This window comes from Mustela putorius, unplaced genomic scaffold (assembly GCF_011764305.1).
Source record: "Mustela putorius furo isolate JIRA1106 unplaced genomic scaffold, ASM1176430v1.1 tig00000868_pilon_pilon_pilon, whole genome shotgun sequence".
In the NCBI taxonomy this organism is placed as follows: Eukaryota; Metazoa; Chordata; class Mammalia; order Carnivora; family Mustelidae; genus Mustela; species Mustela putorius.
The window spans coordinates 2,842,520-2,862,494 of record NW_025421502.1 but is presented as its reverse complement, the minus strand read 5'-3'; the positions used below and the strand labels follow the sequence as shown (position 1 = coordinate 2,862,494).

Sequence of the window (19,975 nt, the reverse complement as noted above, 5' to 3'; positions counted from 1 at the left end):
CATCCCAGGACTCTGGGATCACAACCTGAGCCGAAGGCAGAGACTTTAACCCACTGAGCCACTCAGGCTCCCCCTGGCTTTTTTGATGCAATGTGTAGTTTACCACCTCTTTCCTCATTCCCAAATGCTTATGGTTTTAAGTAGTTTTTCTCAAGCCAGTTCTTAATTTTTTTTAAAGATTGTATTTATTTATTTGACAGAGAGAGATATATATAGAGAGAAATCACAAGTAGGCAGAGAGGCAGGCGGGGTGGTGGGGTGGTGGTGGAGTAGGCTCCCCTGCTGAGCAGAGAGCCTAATGCAGTGCTCAATCCCAGGACCCTGAGATTATGACCTGACCCGAAAGCAGAGGCTTAACCCACTGAGCCACCCAGGCGCTCCTAGCTCTTACTTTTCCTAGATGTATAGATGGCTGAGAGATGTGGGGACAGGGATGTCAGCCAGGAATTCTCTCTCCAGCTGGGGAACTCTTTTTAGCAAGTGGCATGATTTACAGAGCAGATATGTAGACCAAGAGCTTAACAGTGGTTCTCACAACTGAAACAAACCTGTAGCTCCTAGGTTAGGTATCTGTAGTAACTTCTGCCTTGATGCTTTGGAGGGGTGAGATAGAGTAGCTGTTAAGACTAGCTCTGGGCTGATAAACACAAGTTAAATCTTGCATCTTCCACTGAATAATTGGGTGACCTTGGAAACCTTCTAAACCTTTTCCTCACTTATTAAATGAGCATAAGAATAGGTTCTCTCTCATAATATTATCATGAATATTAAGGATATACTACATTTAGCTGATTCCCTTAGCTCTGTGCCTGACCCCCAGTGAATGATAAATGTCAACTATAATTATTAAGCCCCATGTACAACATGGCAGTAGTTTCCAGGCATAATTTTTAATATTATATATAACATATAGTATATAGATCTATTTTTTAAAACTATATATGGCAAATAATGTCATACTTTTTATGCCCAAATATTATTTAACTTTAGTTGTTTTACAGTAAATGATGTTTCTTGTGAGATATTGACAGAACATAATGCCTAGCATTATCTTTCCCTTGTAAGTGCTGTGGCAAGAAACCTGAGGTAGAAAATCTCCCTGGAGTTTAGAATTTGCCACAAACCACAAAATAATTTCATAGAGCAGGCATTTAAAAATGAGTCACAACTCAGTCACTTCAGCATTGCAGATATACTTAGGGCACCCTGCCATGGGCAGGGCTCTCAGGAGGGACAAAGAGTGAGGCATGGTGGCCTTGTAGGGAGGGAAGAACGGTCAGATAGCAGCCAGACCATGATCCACTTCTGAAGCATCAGAGCATGAATTCCAGATGTATAGATTTCAGTCATACCTTCCACTCTTCATACATTATCTGTCTGATTTGTAAATACATGTCATTATGGTATTTGGGTTAAATGTGAGGTAATTTGGTCCTACCACTTTCCATCTTCCCATGTGTAAATCATTTTAACAATATGCAAATAATTCCCAATTTAAGACTCCCAGAGAAAATACTTCCATTTCTATCTCTGTACATCATCACCAGTCATAATGAATAGGTCTGAAAGAGTGTGCCAGGAGCCCCTGCCAAACACATTCTTTGAGGGAGAGAGGCAGGGGAGCCTACCGGGAGAGTGCGGGATTATGAGCTGTCACAACTGTGTCTCACGTCCTAGTAGGTCAGGACATCCCTTTTCATGTTACCACATCTTCTTTAGTCAGATACCATACCACCGGAAGAGTAATAAAGTTACACCAGTGTTTTAGGACCTAACAAAGTTTATCAAAGTTATTGGGTTAAGATTCGCAAGTCAGGCTCTGCAAGCGAGGGAGTGCGGCTGGGTGATTGTAGCTTCAGGTCTGGAGCAACTCTCCTCTGGACATTCTGTGGTGAAAATTCAGCTGTTGCTTCCAGGATCAGATTTTGAGAGGCCCTGGGGGAAGAAGAGGAGTTAAAAAGCAGACTCCGTTATAAGTGCTTATCTTTACCAAGGGATTTTCCTCTGGTATTGTGTCAGCTGGGTTAAATTTAATCTTGTTTTTCCAAAATCACTGGGATCACAAAATTTGCATTGGCTTATTCCACACCTGCCAACTAGTGCTATCCTCTTTCCTCAAAGCATCCTTGGAGCTTTCTGTTTTTCCCTTGTAATGAGGACAGATGACTGCCAAATGACCCATACTCAGCATTCTTCCTCAGACTCATATGAGAAACCAAAACGGTAAAGGAAAAAGAAAAAAAAAAAAAAGAAAGCCGGTCCCTTTAATTTCTTTTACTTTTCCAACTCCTTTTTGGCTTGACATTAGGCTCACTATAAGGTCACAAGCATCCTGAAGCTAAAATGAATGGCTAGCTTTGGATTTGGGAGTCATGTAAATTCATCTTCAAATGTGGCTGAAGATTTAAAATAAAGCAGTAATGATTTTTATTTCGAGTTCTTTTACATCTTTAATATAGCAGAACGTATTTCCCTTTCACTTTAAAAACATCTCTAGAAATACTACAAAGTTGCCACCCTATCCTGGGAATTATTATTCAGTGTTTTAAACTCAAGATTGGAGTGTTTGCAACCAAAGCTTTTCTTACTTGCATTGTAAACATTTTTGACTTTTTCTGTCCTTATTTAACAATAATTCACTGGAGGTCTTTTTTTTTTTTTTTTCCTTTCTCGTAGTCTGACAGCAATGCAAGCTTCCTCCGTGCTGCCAGAGCAGGCAACCTGGACAAAGTAGTGGAATATCTCAAGGGGGGCATAGACATCAATACCTGCAATCAGGTAAGGTCATGGCTCTGTGCACAGTGAAGTAACACTCGTGGTCTATAGATGTATGCCAGGAGCCCCAGGTTGTTTTTCTGTCTGTTGCATTTACTAAAATATCAGTGACTCAGACTTATGAAAGCCCATTTTCATCCCTTCACCAGCTTCTGAAGCCCCAGACGGTTGTTATCTAGACCTAAGACTGCAGCAAAGGAGATAGATCAAAAATAACAATCAAATGTCAGTCAGGGCTGCTCTCAGCTGGAATATTGACCGAGACTAATGTTTTATTTCTCATTTATCATCAACCGGTAATCCAGACTCTAGTTTCTTTTCTTCTTTGCCGTATGCGTTTTACTCACGGACAACTGAGTGTTAAAATGTGGGATAAAGAAATAAGAGAAAAGGGGCGCTTGGGTGGCTCCGTCAGTCAAGCATCTGACTTGATTTCAGCTCAGAGCATGATCTCTGGGGTTGTGAGATCGAGCCCCGCATCACTCTTCACCCCCAGCATAGAGGCTGCTTAAGATCCTCTCCCTCTCCCTTCGCCCCTCCCCACCCTTACATGCACATGCTCTCTTTCTCTCTGTCTCAAAAAAAAAAAAAAAGAGAGATGACAGAATAAAATAAAAATTATTTCCCCCTTCTCTCTAATTAGTTTTAAAATATGGGTTAGAATGAGAAGAGTTTGAAACTGTTAGCCTAAATGAAGTGTTTGGATTATTCATTTATCGTATTCATTCAATAAGGACTCTAGATAATAGTATACATTTTGGATATTATTTGGTTCCATGGATGTTGAGATTTTTGTGCTATTTTTGATGAAGATTTTTATGCCATGAATAGAGTGTCTAGTAGCCTTCAGTGTTCACTACAATGTGCTAAATGTTGGTGTGTGTGTGTGTGTGTGTGTGTGTGTGTGTGTTTGACAATGCTGACTGGGAGGTGAATAGTACTGGCTGATTTAAAGCTAACAGAAAGTAAATGATACTCAGTTTTTATCTGCTTCATAGACCAACCTAACTCCTTGAGCTACCTCAACAAGTTTTTAATGCCTAACATATTTTTCTTATAGTGGCCAGTTCTCCAATAACATGTTGCTATAAAAGGGAAGAACATTTATTTTTGTTAAAAAGGTAACACAGCATCATGAAACCACACAAAACTGAGAGCCCAGTGACTGAAATTTAAATTCCATTTCCACTTTTATCAGGTCATTTCAATTCAGAAATGAACACTTTTTTAATCTCTAAAACAAGGGAATAACACACTCACTCTTATATCACTGGGTTGCAAGGTGAATTAAATTGTGAAATTATGGAAAGAAATTTTTAGGGTGTACATTTACTAATTATAATTACTATATAGAATTCACCAAGAATCAGAAAAATTAAAATTGAACTCCAAACAGCATATGAGATCAAGTCTCCTCAATCATCTGAATTTGCTAGGCATAAAGTAAGTCTTGTTGTCTGATGTTGGTCTTTATTATTATTCAAGAATGTAGAGTAAATAGAGATTTGAGAAATAAAGTGACTAATGTTAACTAGATACTGTGTATCAGGCTTTCTGCTGGGGGTTTTACATGTGATGCTTCATCAACAGCAGAGACAAATGTTATGAAGTAGGTATTTGCTGAAATTTACAAATGCAGAAGCAGAACCTGCAGGTGGTTAAGTGATGGTCCCAGGTTCACGCAGATCTGTCTGTCTCTCATGTGCTAGTGTTTTCCACAGCAAGATATGGTCCAGAGATAGCGGGATCCTCCTTCAGAGTGTATAGTGTAGTTTCATTTATCTTGAAACTCAGATCTTTTTTTAATCTACCCTTGTTAATGTAAAAAGAACTTGATTCATCCTTAAATAAACATAATAATAGTTAAAATAATTTTAGTTTTTATTTATTTATTTATTTAAAAGATTTTATTTATTTATTTGAGAGAGAAAGAGAGAAGTCACAAGTAGGCAGAGAGGTGGAAACAGACTCCCCACTGAGCAGAGAGCCTGATGTGGGCCTCAATCCAGGACTCTGAGATCATGGCCTGAGCCGAAGGCAGAGGTTTAACCCACTGAGCCACCCAGGTGCCCTAATTTTAGTTTATATATATATTTTTTAAATTATAAGCACACTTTTTCAAAAGATTTTATTTATCTATTTGGCAAGGAGATAGAGAGGCAGGCAGAGCCAGAGGGGGAGGCAGGCTCCCCAACGAGCAGAGAGCCCAATGTGGGACTCGATCCCAGGACCCTGAGATCATGACCTGAGCCAAAGGCAGAGGCTTAACCTACTGAGTCACCCAGGTGCCTCTAGTTTTTATTTTTATTTTTTTTAAAGATTTTTTATTTATTTATTTGACAGAGAGAGATGACAAGCAGGCAGAGAGGCAGAGAGAGGGGAGGAAGCAGGCTCCCCGCTGAGCAGACAGCCCGATGCGGGGCTCGATCCCAGGACCCTGGGATCATGACCTGAGCTGAAGGCAGCAGCTTAACTCACTGAGCCACCCAGGCGCCCCTAGTTTTTATATTTTTGAAGATTTATTTACTAGAGAGAGAGAGAGAAACAGAGACAGAGACATAGGAAAAGAAAAAACCCAAATTGGAGGAGGGGCAGAGGGAAATAATCCCGAGGAGTCTCCCTGCTGAGTGCAGAGCCTGATGGTGGGCTCGATCTCATGACCCATGAGATCATGACCTGAGCTGGAACCAAGAGCTGACCACCAAACAACTGAGCCACCCAAGCGCTCCATAGGTAAAAGAACTTTTAAGTCAAAGAGCACCACTACCAGGATTATGACTAAAATGCAAATAAAATGTAGAAAATAATTTCTAAACAACTAGGAAGGCAAAACAGGCAACTCTTTAGCCAAAATACTGTTATGTTTAAATATGTAAAAGCTCAAAGCTAAAAGGGCATATGAAAGAAGAGAAGAAAAAGTGTCCATTATTTTGCTAGTAAGCCTGGGTTTCTGGGGAGCATCATGGCATGTAACATAGAAACCAGGACTTTCTGTACCCTGCTGTATTTCTCAATGAAAGGCAATCTGGCTGCACCAGCTTTCCAAAAATATCACATGTGTTGGCGTTCTGAGATTCCTTAAACTAAAATTTGGATGAAAAATTTTTCTTTATAAAATTTATCTCTTAACTACCATGAGAATTTTGAAATTTAATCCAAAAATATGATTTGGCTTTTAATCATTTCAAGGATATGAGAAAAATTCTTAATTTTGGCACAGAGCAATTTTATAAAAAACAAAAACAAAAACAAAACTTCAAGTCTTCATTTTTCTTTTCTAAGTAGTTACAAATCTCTTAACCTCTGTTTTCTTTAAAAGATCAGACTAGTTATTTATTTTGTTATCTCTTGTACACTTAGAATAGTGAATAAATCTTAGCATTTGCTCCCTATCTGAAACTCATGTATATTTAATGCTTTTCTTATTTTAGTCCTTGTTCACAGTCTAATAATATTACAAACAAGGTTAACATGCAGACATTAAAAATAGACTCTATAATCTTTTTTTTTTTTTTTTTTTTTTTTTTAAAGACCTTATTTATTTATTTGACAGAGAGAAATCACAAGTAGATGGAGAGGCAGGCAGAGAGAGAGAGAGGGAAGCAGGCTCCCTGCTGAGCAGAGAGCCCGATGCGGGCCTCGATCCCAGGACCCTGAGATCATGACCTGAGCCGAAGGCAGCGGCTTAACCCACTGAGCCACCCAGGCGCCCTATAATCTTTTCATAAAAAATGTATAGCCAGTTAAAAAATCAATAAAAGGCTCAGAAGATTCAGGTACTTTTCCCATGTATAACATTTATTGGTTTCACCGCAGTGACTTTATTATTTTTTTTTTTAAAGATTTTATTTATTTATTTGACAGAGAGAGATCACAAGTAGGCAGAGAGGCAGGCAGAGAGAGAGAGAGGAGGAAGCAGGCTCTCTGCCGAGCAGAGAGCCCGATGTGGGACTCGATCCCGGGATGCGAGATCATGACCTGAGCCGAAGGCAGCAGCTCAACCCACTGAGCCACCCAGGTGCCCCTGCAGTGACTTTAAAATAAAGTATATCACTTATCATTTATTGGCCATACTCCTAGATATGACACCGAAAGTTAACAGTTTTTGACGTGTCCTGATTTTTGGTCTTGACCCTTTACTGCCGAAGTGTAAAGATCCAAAATTATCAGTTAGATCCTGGACTTCCTTTCTCAGAAACAGAAGGCAAGGTCAAACAAAGCACCATTTTCAAAATAATATTAATGTTCCAAAATACCAGGCCTTTACCAACAAGAAGGTACACCCAACAGTGACTTTGTCCTATGTTTACATAGTTATGACTCAGACCACAAAGCACTTTTGGAAATCACTTTAAGAATATGGGTGCTGGAATCCAAATTCTCATTTTATTCACTTAACCAGCTATGTGACTCAGGGCATTCAGTTTTTTCAGGACTCAGTTTTCTCGATGTGAAGTCGGGATCATTAACAACACTGGAGTCATAGGATTGTTGTGATCATTAAATGAGATGTTTGCAAAATGCTTAGGAAAATATGCATTCAATAAATAGTGGCAAATGATAATCCTTATTATAATAGTATAATATTTTTATATTGATTCTCCACCTAAGCTTTAGCAAAAGTGATGCTGGTTCTCATAGGCAGAACAGATCATAAAAGGTATTCCCGTAGCTTGTGTCATCAAATAGGAAAGGTCACATTTAGTAGCAATTTGGTAACAGTTTCTTCTTATCTGGCTTAAATTAAATATTTTTTTCTGGTATTAAAATCTTTTTTTACCAATGCCATTTGGATCCATCCAGTCTGGACCTTCTTTAAAAAAATACCAAAACTAATTATATTAGCCTGTGAATTTATAAAGGCAACAAAGATGAATACTTGAGAATTGAACTCCTAGAATTAATGGACTATGGAATGAACTATATCTAGTTTCTTAACCAGTCAAATGGGGCACAGATATATCTGCAAATAATACTGTCATGTATTTATCATTCGACCTCTCATCTAGAAGAAGCAAATAGTGGTGCATCTGTCTGGTTCTGGTTATACGTGCCCTTTTGTTTTTGGATTCTGTATTATTCTCTAATTCTCTTTAGGGCATTAATACTGGTCCTTGCTCTATACCGAGTAATGCTGATTCAGACTAGATCTGAATAATGTCTGCCCAGTATTTTGAGCACTTAGAGTTTTCAGGGTTTTTTATTTTAAGATTTTATGTATTTATTTTTGAGAGAGAGAATGAGAGAGCAGGGTGTGAGGGGGAGCAGAGGGCGAGCAGAGGGGGAGCAAACTCTGAGCTGAGCATGAAACCCAATGTGGGGCCTAATCCCACAACCCTGAGGTCATAACCGGAGCCAAAACCAAGAGTCAGACACTCAGCTGACTGAGCCAACCAAGCACCCCAGAATTTTCATTTCAGTGTTGATAGTTGTTCAATGCAAAGTAATTCCAGTAGAGACTTTTCATCAGCTACTTGTCCCTAACTCTAAAACATTTTGTCTCACAAATTTATGAAGAGGTTTGAAGTGCAACTCTTATTTCATTTAACAAATGCCGGGGATAGCTTCATGCAAAGTATTTCTGTGACTATCTTCTGAAGTATTCTCCTTCAGTGGTTTAGATGAAAACAGAATAATTTATGTTATGGAAATTCTGTTGAATGCTCTTTTCCTATGACTAAAAGACATGGACTTTAAAAAAAAAAAAAACATTTTATTTATTTATTTGACAGAGGGAGAGGGAGAAGCAGACTTCCCGCTGAGTAGGGAGCCTGATGTGGGACATGATCTCAGGACCCTGGGATCATCACCTGAGCCGAAGCCAGGCACTTAAGTGACTGAACCACCCAGGAGCCCCAAAGACATGGATTTTAACACATACCCCAGGAGCCCCTCCATTCTCCCTAATTCATCTCAGATATTATAGTAACATTATAGTCACATTCTTTCTGCCAATCTGAATTAAGGCTTATGGTTTGTTCATCTATTTACTCAAACATGTGATGTGTGTATACTGTATGGCAGGCACTGTTCTAGGTGCAGTGAAAGCAGAGACCAAAACCTGCTCTTGTATAGCTTAGAATCTACAACATGAGAAAAGAGAGATAATCACCAAACAAAAAAGTAAAATATGTGAAAAGAGAGACTGTAATAAAATGGCAGGGAAAGAATACAACAAGGGAAAAGGAGAGGGAGTGAAAAGGAAGCGGTGTGTCATTTTAGGTAGGACGGTCAAAAGAATGCCTGAAGAATTTGACCAAGGAAGCCCTGCACTGTTGGGAGGGAATATATTTTAGAAGGCTTGACCAGTGAGAAAACCCTAGGGAGGGAGCATGCCTGGTTTGCTCTGGGTCCACCAAGAAGGGTGGGGTAGCCAGAGTAGTAGGAGTAGTAGTAGTAGGAGATCAGGGGAGAAGTAGGTCAGGAAAAGCCATCAGTGGCACCAAGTCATCATATAAGACCTTGTAGGCTACTTTAAGAACTTTGGCTTTAATTCCAAGAGAGAAGAGAAGTGATTAGAGGGTTTTTAGCAGAGAAGTGACCTAAGCTGACTTAGGATTAAATAGTAACCCTCAGACTGAAAAGGAGAAAGGGCAGAGGAGGAAACATTTTGGTAATACTTGAGGTCAGAGATGAAATGTTCTAGACCCGCAGAGAGATGGTAAGACCTGGTCGGGTTCTGGATATATATTGAAGATAGAGCTGATGGATTTTTGGGGTGGATTTAATGTAGGATAAGCACAAAAGAGAGGAGTCAGGGATGAAGGTTGAGGTCACAAAGAGAATTATGAGGGTTGAAGATTCATTAACTGAGAGGAGAGAGAAGGTAGGAAATACTCATCAAGGAGAGTGGAAGAGGGGCACCTGGGTGGCTCAGTGGGTTAAGCCGCTGCCTTCAGCTCAGGTCATGATCTCAGGGTCCTGGGATCGAGTCCCACATCGGGCTCCCTGCTCGGCAGGGAGCTGCTGCTTCCCTCTCTCTCTCTCTGCCTGCCTCTCTGTCTACCGTGATCTCTCTCTGTCAAATAAATAAATAAAATCTTAAAAAAAAAAAAAAAAGGAGAGTGGAGGAGAGAGTAAGGGCGGCAGAGCGTGACTGCCAGGCAGCACTGAGAACCTGCTCGGGGGATGGGGATCAGCTCGCATGGATGTGTGTTTTCCCACAGCCATAGTCATACATGGACTCACAGGCAGTTATTTATAGAGTGTCATATATGACAAGGAATGTGGCTTAGCTAAGCATGTGGAGTCCAGATAGAGAAAGGCGAGTCAACTGAGGGTGCATGGAAGGGGACGAATAAGATGATTTTAAAGATTATTCATGGAATGTAGCTCCAGCAAGTGAGGATGGGCACACAAGATGTATCCGGTTTATAGTTGATAAATAAATGATAAATGAATGAATGGACCCAGACATTTGGCCAGTCACTTAAATTAATCTGAGTCTCAAATTATCCATTCTTGAAGTGAAAAATAATAATACCTATGGTGTCAAATAACAGTTACCTTTGTTGCATGTCTATAATATGCTTATCACTGTACTGCACACCGTATAATCTATCTGCTCAACATACTTCTCTATCTCAGAAGGAGACTATTGGGGACTCACATTATTTGTGTGAAAACCCATTGTGTTAGGTACACTCAGGAGACCAAAGTAGGGCTCTGTCAATTGTAGTTAGATGGAATTTAATTAAGTCCTATGGCCGTAACTGATGATTTCACTCAGACTAGAGCAGCCGGGTGGACAAGTTTGGAGGAAGTTCTAATAAGTTCATTGCTTCCTACTTAATCAGAATTGTCATTATTTCTTTCAGAGAACTTTTTTTTTTTTTTTCTTTCAGAGAACTTGTAATTCTGTGTAATACTTAGGAAAGTTCTGGTCATGCCTCTTCAAACTTCTATTCTGCTTTCTAGATGGAAGGAAAGTTTTATCAGGTTATGTTTACAAACCATTTCTTAAGGCAATATTTCTTCTAAGTGGAGAGGAGCCTTTTTTTGGAACCTTGAGAATATATCCACATGCTTCGGTTTGAGAAATACTTCATTAAAATGTGGGTGTTCCTTCAGTAATCACTTGACATCAATTGACACAGTCATAAACATGACCAAGAAATTACTAGATGATATTTAATTAAATGTGATTATCCAGATGCTCCAGAATATACTTCTATTACGTTTTTTGATTGGCGCTAAAATGAAAATGTCAAATAAAACATTCTCAGAGAAGCCTGAGATCCTTAAGAACACATCAAAGGATTCCAGACTGAGAAAAGCCCCTTTAGATGAAGTGCTTCTCTCAGGATCTAATTTCCTCTTATGCATGTTCGTGTTAACCAGCTTCAGCTTCAGAGAGTGAACTTTTCCTGGTTGTGTTTCCAGAGGCTAAGAGATAGATATATTTGTACCTGATCTGTCAATGCACTGACTACATTTACTGAACAGAGTAGAATAACTGGGTGAATGAAGCAGACTCCTACTTAACCTCCATAGGGTACATACTATTCATTAGCTCCCCCAGTGCACAAACACTGAGGTATCCTTTTTCTTGTGCTATGTGCCACATTAAGTATAGAGGTTACATAGGTCAATAGGATTTGATTCTCGCCCATGATAAACCATGCCGGGAAGATAAACAGAGAACACAAATGCAATAAATTGGAAAAAGAACCAAACTTTGCGAATGCTCAGAGGATAAACTAAGCCAGCTTGTGAGTCTTAGAAAACTGGAAATTGATATGAGATGCAATTTGTAGGAATCATTTTGTAATGACGGAAAGCAGTGTAATGCTGTGTTCCTTGGAAGATTCCTAAAGCCAACTTCATTGTTTGATGGCTCCTTCCTTACTCTCCCCGTGTTCTTAACCACATTTGGCTAGTTTTTAATTAAAATTGTAAAAAATGGGGAGAAAATTAGAAGTCAGTGTAATTCTCTAATAATATGACTAGATTTTTATTTTATATGGGTACCTTGAAATGTAAATTTGGTTTCTAGCACAGTTCGGCATACCGTAAGTGTTCAGTAAATGTTTTAATATGTGAATAATATTCAATGGTTATTTTGTATTGAATTTAAGCTTTCTCTAGTCTACATTAAATTTAAACTCTGTACCATGTTTTTATCTGAGTTTAATATTTTGTACAAATTTGTTTCTTCACTTGTGCCTCCTTCGAAGTAGGAGGATGGGGAGGCACCTGGCTGACTCAGTCAGTAGAGCATACAAATCTTAATATCAGGGTTGTAAGCTCAAGCCCTGTGTTGAGTGTAGAGATTACTTAAAATAAAATATCTACAAAAAAAGAAGCAGAAGAAGAAGTAGGAGGGTAGAGCACATACTGGTATTAGCTCTGGAACTTTTTTTAGGTCCTGTTCCCTCTTTTTACTTTCCTTCCCTCTGAGATTCTGCCACTCTTTCCCTCTCTCCAGTCTCATCCTTGCCCCCTGGAGGCACATCCCCTCCAGACTGCGGCACTGAGAAGTTCTTATATTTCATTAAAAAAAAAAAAATCTACTGATTGGTTCTGTTACATACTCCTTTTTGCTTACTGATTTTGATAAATTCTATGTTAGAGGGAGAAAATCCAGGTTTGGTTTGGTTTTTGTTTTAAGATTTTACTTATTTATTTGACAGGGAGAGAGTGAGAGCACAAACTGGAAGACAAAGGGAGAGGGAGAAGCAGTCTTCCTGCTGAGCAGGAAGCCTGATGCTGGGCTGGATTCCAAGACCCTGGGATCATGACCTGCCAGAGGCAGCTGCTTAACTGACTGAGCCACTCAGGCACCCCCAAATCCAGGTTTTCAATGCCCTCTTTCAAGATGAGTTGATTGAAATATTAAATGAGTCAGTGATAAATATACAAAGGCAAGATTTATTCTCTTGGATATTTTCTTTAAAGTCTTCTGGAAATTATACTCTCATTACTTGTCATCTGATCTAAGAACCACAAAATTTTATTACAGTAAGAAACTTAAGGGCTCAACCATTCTAAACCCTTTCCTTCATTTTTACTTAAAATTAAAACTAGCTAAACTTGACATGGATATAATAACATTTTAGAATACATTATAGAATTCTTTTCTAATTTTGACACATTTGGACTTTCTATGTCTAGAAAGAGGATAATTTTTCTCCTTAACTACTGACTTCTTATGGGAGACTGAGATATTTCCTATTCCACAGAATATCAAATAGAATTAATGAGAAACTCAAGTCTAAAGAAAGCTAAATAGAATTGTAATGCAGGATCCATAGTTTTTTTTGTTTTTGTTTTTGTTTTTTTTTTTAATAATTGTAGGGGTTAAGAGTATAGTTTCTGAGCTAGAATCACCAGGTAGTTCATAGCTCATAACGCTCAATTTAAGGTTAAGTGAGTTAATGTAATTAAAAGCTTAGAACGGAGCCTGACATGTAAGAAGAAGTTATAATAAATTTTAGCTATTATTTTAAAAATTTGCTGTCAACTTTCAGAGTTAATATTTAAATCCCTTTAACCCATGACTATCATAATAAGTAGCTCAAATAGTGTTCTTCCTTTGAGCTTCATATGCTGTTTCGCTTTAGCACATGCAAAGCCAAATATGAAAGAAATAATTTGTCCAGTATTTCTCACAGAAATTAACTAAAGAAATGAGACCATGTGAAAACATTTAAATTAGGAGAGTTAAAGCTTTCAGTAAAAAAATAGCACCTCTTTGAATTATTGGCAAGGGTGATTAAGAATGGACCAGGTTCCCGTCTGTTTCCTAGGTTTCATTGGAACTGAAAATACTTTTTAAAGTCAATCAATTAAAAAAAAATAATAAAGTCAATCAATTCTGCATGTATTAATAATATGCCTAGTCCAGGTAAACATTATATGTCAGTCTCAAAAAGTTATAATAAGTTATAATAAGTTTTAACCAACTCTCAGCTAGAAAACAGGAGTGAGGAGTATATGCATTTATTACTTTTGGCACCTAACCAGGAAATTATAATATTTTACATTTGTATATTATTTTATAGATTCAAAATAGCATAAACATACTTTATCTTATATTCTTCTTAAACTATCTGAAGTAGGCAGAGTTGGAAATTTCACCATTTTATGAATGAAGAAACGACTTTATTATTTTTTTAAAGATTTTATTTATTTATTTGACAGTGAGAGATCACAAGCAGGCAGAGAGGCAGGCAAAGAGAGAGAGAGAGAGGGAAGCAGGCTCCTTGCTGAGCAAGGAACCCAATGTAGGACTCAATCTGAGGACCCTGAGATCAGGGCCTGAGCTGAAGGCAGTGGCTTAACCCACTGAGCCACCCAGGCGCCCCCAAATGAAGAAACTTTAAATCATGTTGTTCATACCGGAGAGAAGCTAGGAACTCATATTTCACTTTGCCTCCAGTGCACCTTGCCCCCTGCCACAGCCCCGGATGCACCTGTGGTTCTGCATAGACTTTGCCCCTGTCCTCAAAGCAAAGAGCTTTCCCTTGTACCATCATCATCCTTCATGTTGGATCGCAGCGTTCACCTACAATAGGAATAATTAAGTTCCAAAAATTCAAATAAGCATGCCTCGGAAACCAATCCTCTCTTAGAATGGTCCTGATGAGCGTCAGGTTTTCACTTTTTTGGTCTGCAAGGACATCTAGTTTCCCCAAGATACCCTCATGTCTTGGGTCTTGCCAAAACCTGCTTAGTTTTTTGTTTTTTTTGTTTTGTTTTGTTTTGTTTTGTTTTCTGTCTAGAGCACCTGTGTACACTCTCTCTCTGACACACATGTGTGTGCATGTATGCACGTGCGTTGTGGAAGGTTTCACCAGAAACAAAACAGAACAAAATAAACCCCACAGTCAACACTTGCTCATTGGCAGGGCATTCTATTTTTCTTTCTTGGACTTTATGTTTTAACATTTTAAGTTTTTCATTGTTTCATTCATCAAGTATGTATTTCTCAGCTCCATAGCCTCTTTGTCCCTCTTGATCTTGGTAAGATTTTGAAGAATTTTCAGAACTCTTTCTTCTTCCAGGCTAGCTCATCATCATACTTAAATCCATTCTCTGTATTCTGGGGATTATATGGTAGAAAGATTTGATGGGGCTGGACAGGGGTAAAGACCGGTAGCCAACAACAGAGCAACCATCCAGAAGCACTATGGATATCTGGGTGGCCCTGAATCATAGATGACATGGAGATCTAGAAGTAGATTTTACAAAGTGATACTTTCTTTCTCTCTATTTTAAAGTTTTAATTTTTTTTTTAAAAAATTGTATTTATTTATTGGAGAGAGAGCACACAAGCAGGGGGAGTGGCAGAGGGAGAGGGAGAAGCAGGCTCCTTGCTGAGAGCATGACCTGAGCCTGAGGCAGATGCTTAACCAACTGAGCCACCCAGGCACATCACAAAATGACATTTTCAAAGCATTCTTATTCTAAGCATTTTCCCTATGAAATGATCAACGAGCTACCAAATTCCGAGCCTCATTGTCAGTTAGAAAATACCTTACTAAAAATTCATCATTTTTGGAATTATAAAGAGAAAGCCTTGGAGAGCTGAGAATAACTCACTAGTAAAACAAGTTTCCTCATGGATCATCATAGTTTCATTTCCTTTTTAAATCAGAAACTTTTGGAGACCAACGAAAGACATGATAGAATCAGTTAAATTGTGTATGATGAAGAGGACACATTGGTTGCTCTGATGTTCCCAATCTTCATAAAAACTGAATGAATCTTTAATTCTATTACAGTGAGTACTCTTAGTTTAGAGCAACTACCGTGGAGGAGGTAGGAAAGGTACAGCTAGATTATGGCTGGGTATAAGGAGTGAAAATTGGGTTGGGAATATATAAACAGGTTATTGTTGTTTTGATTTTGAGTTCTTTTTCTCCATGTATAGATAACTTCTTTTGCTGATGTCATTTATGCCAATGGAACTGTGAAATTATAAATCATATTTCATAATTATTTGTATCTCTGTATGTGAGCATTTTGTTCCTCTTGTAAAAAAGCTGATTTAAGATGTCACTGATAGAGGAGTCCCCTTTAGAGACTAGGGGTCAACTTTTTCCTTTCGTTTCTCTACTATTGCCCTTTGATTGTCCCCATTTTACTCTACATCTTTTTCTTCTAATATTTTTTAAGAACTCATATATTTCAGTTGCCTCCTTCCAAATATTTACATTTTAATAGAATTAAGGAAGTTATGTAAGTTAGTTGTTGTTTTCTGATATGCATATACAGATTGGAGTACCCTTAACTCAAATTGTAAGATTTGCAAAATAGAGTAGCCAGAGATTTGAGGAGGGGAGGGAAACAAACAAACAAAAAAAGCCACAGACAAGTCTATGTAGCATAGAGATTACTTTCAGTTGTTTAATTTAAAATATTTTGGGCTCTTTGGGAACAGAATATATGACACATATCCACTGCTTCTCCCTTAGAACCTAGAACCTAGAGATGAGCACTTGGTGGATACCTGGCAAACACTTGTTGAATATGGATTTGTACTAAGATACAAAAGAGCTTAATGGATTTTGTTGCAAACATTTAGCCTTTATGTATGTTTAGCTGTACCTGCTTGAATCTGTTCTTCACCTTTCCAGATGGACTACTCTATATCTTTTCTGTATGTGCCAGCAAACATAACTAACACTCGAATGGCTCTATAAAAATTTTTATTGTCTATCTGTTTTACCCGGGGTTTCATGCACTAGTTTTATATGATCATAGAAAAGCAGCCGATGGGTAAAATAGCTCATAAAATCAAGAGAAATGGTGAATACAGCTTACTATAAAATCTGATTATAAATAATGTTATAAAATTGCTTTATAAAATTTTAATAGAAGTGCTAAACAAAAAAATCTACCTTTTAAGATTGATTAATTTGCATATGGTTGGGGCACCTGGGTGGCTCAGTTGGGTGAGTATGGGACTCTTGATTTTGGTTCAGGTCGTGATCTCAGGGCTAAGAAAACGTTGTTCCTCAAAGGACTGCTGCCTCCTTCAACTTGCCTTTAACCCTAGAAAGTGGGGGGGGGGGTCTATCAATCTGACCACAACTGCTGCCTTCCCACCTGCCCCCTTTATGCACATTCTGACTGCCCCCCCCCATCAGCAGCTGCACTCCCAGATCCTCTGCTATCACCTGCAGCAGGATGGCCAGACATGCAGCAGGCAACATAGCAGACGAGCTCCATCCCTCAGAAGCCCCAGACCAACAAGTCTGTCTACAACAGCTATAGCTGGGGGGCCCACTGAGGCCCTGACCCTCATCTTCTCCCAGTCCCATCTTCTGAGAGAGCTTCTCAGCCTGGCAACTACGGAAACAAGATCAAAGAGAGAAAGGAGTGGGGGGCGGTATCTAGTGCCCCCCAACCCCCAGTGGCCCACCCCATGCCTCAGCTTCATGTCTGTCCCATTCCCATACCATCCTCACTCTGCTGTATGTATTATCGGATTTGTATTTTCTGCCTTTTTTTTTTCTCTCTTTTCCTCTCCTCCTCCCTCCTTACATTCAAGATTATGGAACTTTGCTGTGGGCCTTGCCTGCCTGCCTGCCTTCCTTCCCTCCTTCCTTCTCTGCCTCCTGTTCACCCTGGTGATGTATGGGTGAGGTGGGGAGGTGGGACCCCCAAATATATGTCAGCCCAACAGCCCTGGTCTCCTCCTTTATTATTAGGAAAGAAAACAACAAAAAGTGGCATCATGAATATGAACAACATTGTCAGATGAATTAGTTGAAGTATTTTTTTTGTACTATGTCCTCAAATTTTTTTTAAAAGATTTTATTTATTTATTTATTTATTTGTCAGAGAGAGAGAGAGAGTGCACAAGCAGGCAGAGTAGCAGGCAGAGGCGGAGAGAGAAGCAGGCTCCCTGCTGAGCAAAGAACCCAATGTGGGACTCCATCCCAGGATACTAGAATCATGACCTGAGCCAAAGGCAGCCACTTAAACGACTGAGCCACCCAGGTGTCCCCTATGTCCTCAAATTTAATGGATTAATGTGTCTTGTATGTATAAAAAGAAAACCTCTTAAAAAAAAAAAAGAAGACACCCAGCTGGTCCTAAAGTCACTGGCCTCATCCTATCAGTGGCCCTGTCCGTGCTCTTGCCTGAGCACAAGTCTGAGCCCCTCCCACTAGAAGGAATATGGGATGGAAGCCTACCACCCCCACTGTGCATTTCTGGACTCCTATCCCTAAGTCCGTGGACCTGGGCCCCTTGACTTGGCCTCATGGCATTGGAGGTCCCAGAGACCCTGGGTAAGGACAAAAAGGAAAGAAAGCCAGAGAAGTTGAAATGCTACATTTGTTTGGCACCTGGGAGGATCTTAGCCTGCTGGAATGGAATGCAGATGATTTCCCCATTTTCTTTGGGGATCTGAGCAATGAGGTGAATGATGACCTCTTGGCATGACAGTCAACTGCTTCCCATCCTTTCTGAAGGCTGAGGTGATCTGCGACAAGTCTGAGGCGAGACCAGGGGTTAGTCGGCTGTCAAGGAACCCAGCAACTATGCACAGACCATATGCACACCGGGTGTGAGATGAATGGGAAGTAGTGAGCTCGTGCCCCATCATGCTGCACGGGGGTAGGTGGGAGGACTAGAAGCTGGACTTGGTATGCAAGAAGCAGAAGGAGAAGAAATCGGGTGTATGATGGGGTTTGTGGCCAGGCACCTTCTCCCTCCCTCCTGGGGACTGGCTCCTTTCCACAGTTCTCTTTGGAAAACCCCCAACTATTCACCCACGCATCCTCCCCCAAAGCAGCTTCAATAACATTATATCATTTTTTTAACCAACTGAGCCACCCAGGCGTCCCTATATCATTTTTTTAAAAAGGCTAAAACAGTGGCACACAACTTGTGCTTATAATCATTGTCCTCACATTTTCATTGTTATCATTATCATTTTTATAGATCAGATCATTAGAGGACAAAGAGGTCAAGTGTAGGAGCAGAGCAAGGAACAGGCTGCATTTCTGATTCCCAACACCATGTAATTATTCCTGCAGCTGACCACACTGTCTTAGAAAAGAAAATAGAAAGATAAAAGGAAGGGAAGAAAGAAAAAAAAATCAATTTCAGTCAGTTGCATACAGATGAGAAACATTTAACCTTTTAACAACCTTAAAAGGAAAGATTTCCAGCCAGTGACTAGGATACTCTTCCATTGTCTCATTCAGTTAGTGTTGTTTTCCTGTTTTTTTTAAATCTATTTTCTTCCAGATGTGTTGATCCACCAAGTAGCTAGTTAGAATCATCAACCATATTAATCAAAGCATAATTGCTGTCTGTGACCACTGTGAGATAATGAGTCAAACTCGGTAGAAGCACTTGGCATGATGCTGTTTTAAGATGCAAAAGGCCTGAAGAATTTTTACAGTAATGTTTCGGTGGCACAACCCATACACAAATACACTCATATGCGACATCATTAAAAACAAAACTAAACAGTTTAAGATAAAAGCAAAACCAAGGAAAAAGAGGAATTAGAGAACTTGTGGTAATTAATTCTGATGGATACTGAATTTATTCTGTTTCCTGGAAATCAGTGAAAGAGACCAACACATTGATTTATGCAGTTTTCCTAAATTAAAGTTTAGTAAAAAGAAGCACAGAGGCTTTTCCTATTACTAAACTATTTCCTGTTACTGAACTCAATGATGGTTAATCCAGAGAACCCATATAAAATAAACACAAGGGTATAAATATTGCTCAGATGGACATTTCTTATATTCACTTTACATATAAACCAAATATGTAGCAATATATTCTAAGTCAGCAAAGCCATTTCTGTAGGGAATAGAGATAACATACTCCAGGTGCATTGTTTTCTGGTGATCTAACTGAATATCTAACCTGACATTAATTTAAAATTGAGAATGAATAGTTATTGTTTCTGTTAAATATGAATTGTTTCAGAAGATTCTTTGGCTATAACTCAGTAAGCTCATGATTTGTGTTCTAATAAATGCAGAAACTGACAATATGTTTTGGATATGTGCCTCAAATACTATATGTGTGGGAAGCACGACTGGGAAAGTCCCAGAACCTACTCTGTATGTGCTCCCAAATATAAAATATCTGACTAGGAATGGCTGGGTGGCTCAGTTGGTTAAGCGTCTGCCTTTGGCTGAGGTCATCATCTCAGAGTGCTAGGATTGAGCCCCACATTGGGCTCTCTGCTCAGCGGGGAGTCTGCTAGTTCCTCTGGCCCTCC

The 19,975-nt window shown here is 39.2% G+C and overlaps 1 protein-coding gene across 50 annotated transcripts in view; it reads left to right on the top strand.

The window, feature by feature from the left end:
• Window positions 1-19,975, top strand: part of ANK2 (ankyrin 2) — a 323,587-nt gene that overhangs the window by 125,830 nt on the left and 177,782 nt on the right. For all 50 annotated transcript variants that reach the window (XM_004748037.3, XM_045085498.1, XM_045085499.1 and 47 more), the window contains exon 2: window positions 2,677-2,778. In XM_004748037.3, coding sequence (XP_004748094.2) covers window positions 2,677-2,778 — 102 coding nt within the window. The remainder of the gene's footprint in view (window positions 1-2,676; window positions 2,779-19,975) is intronic.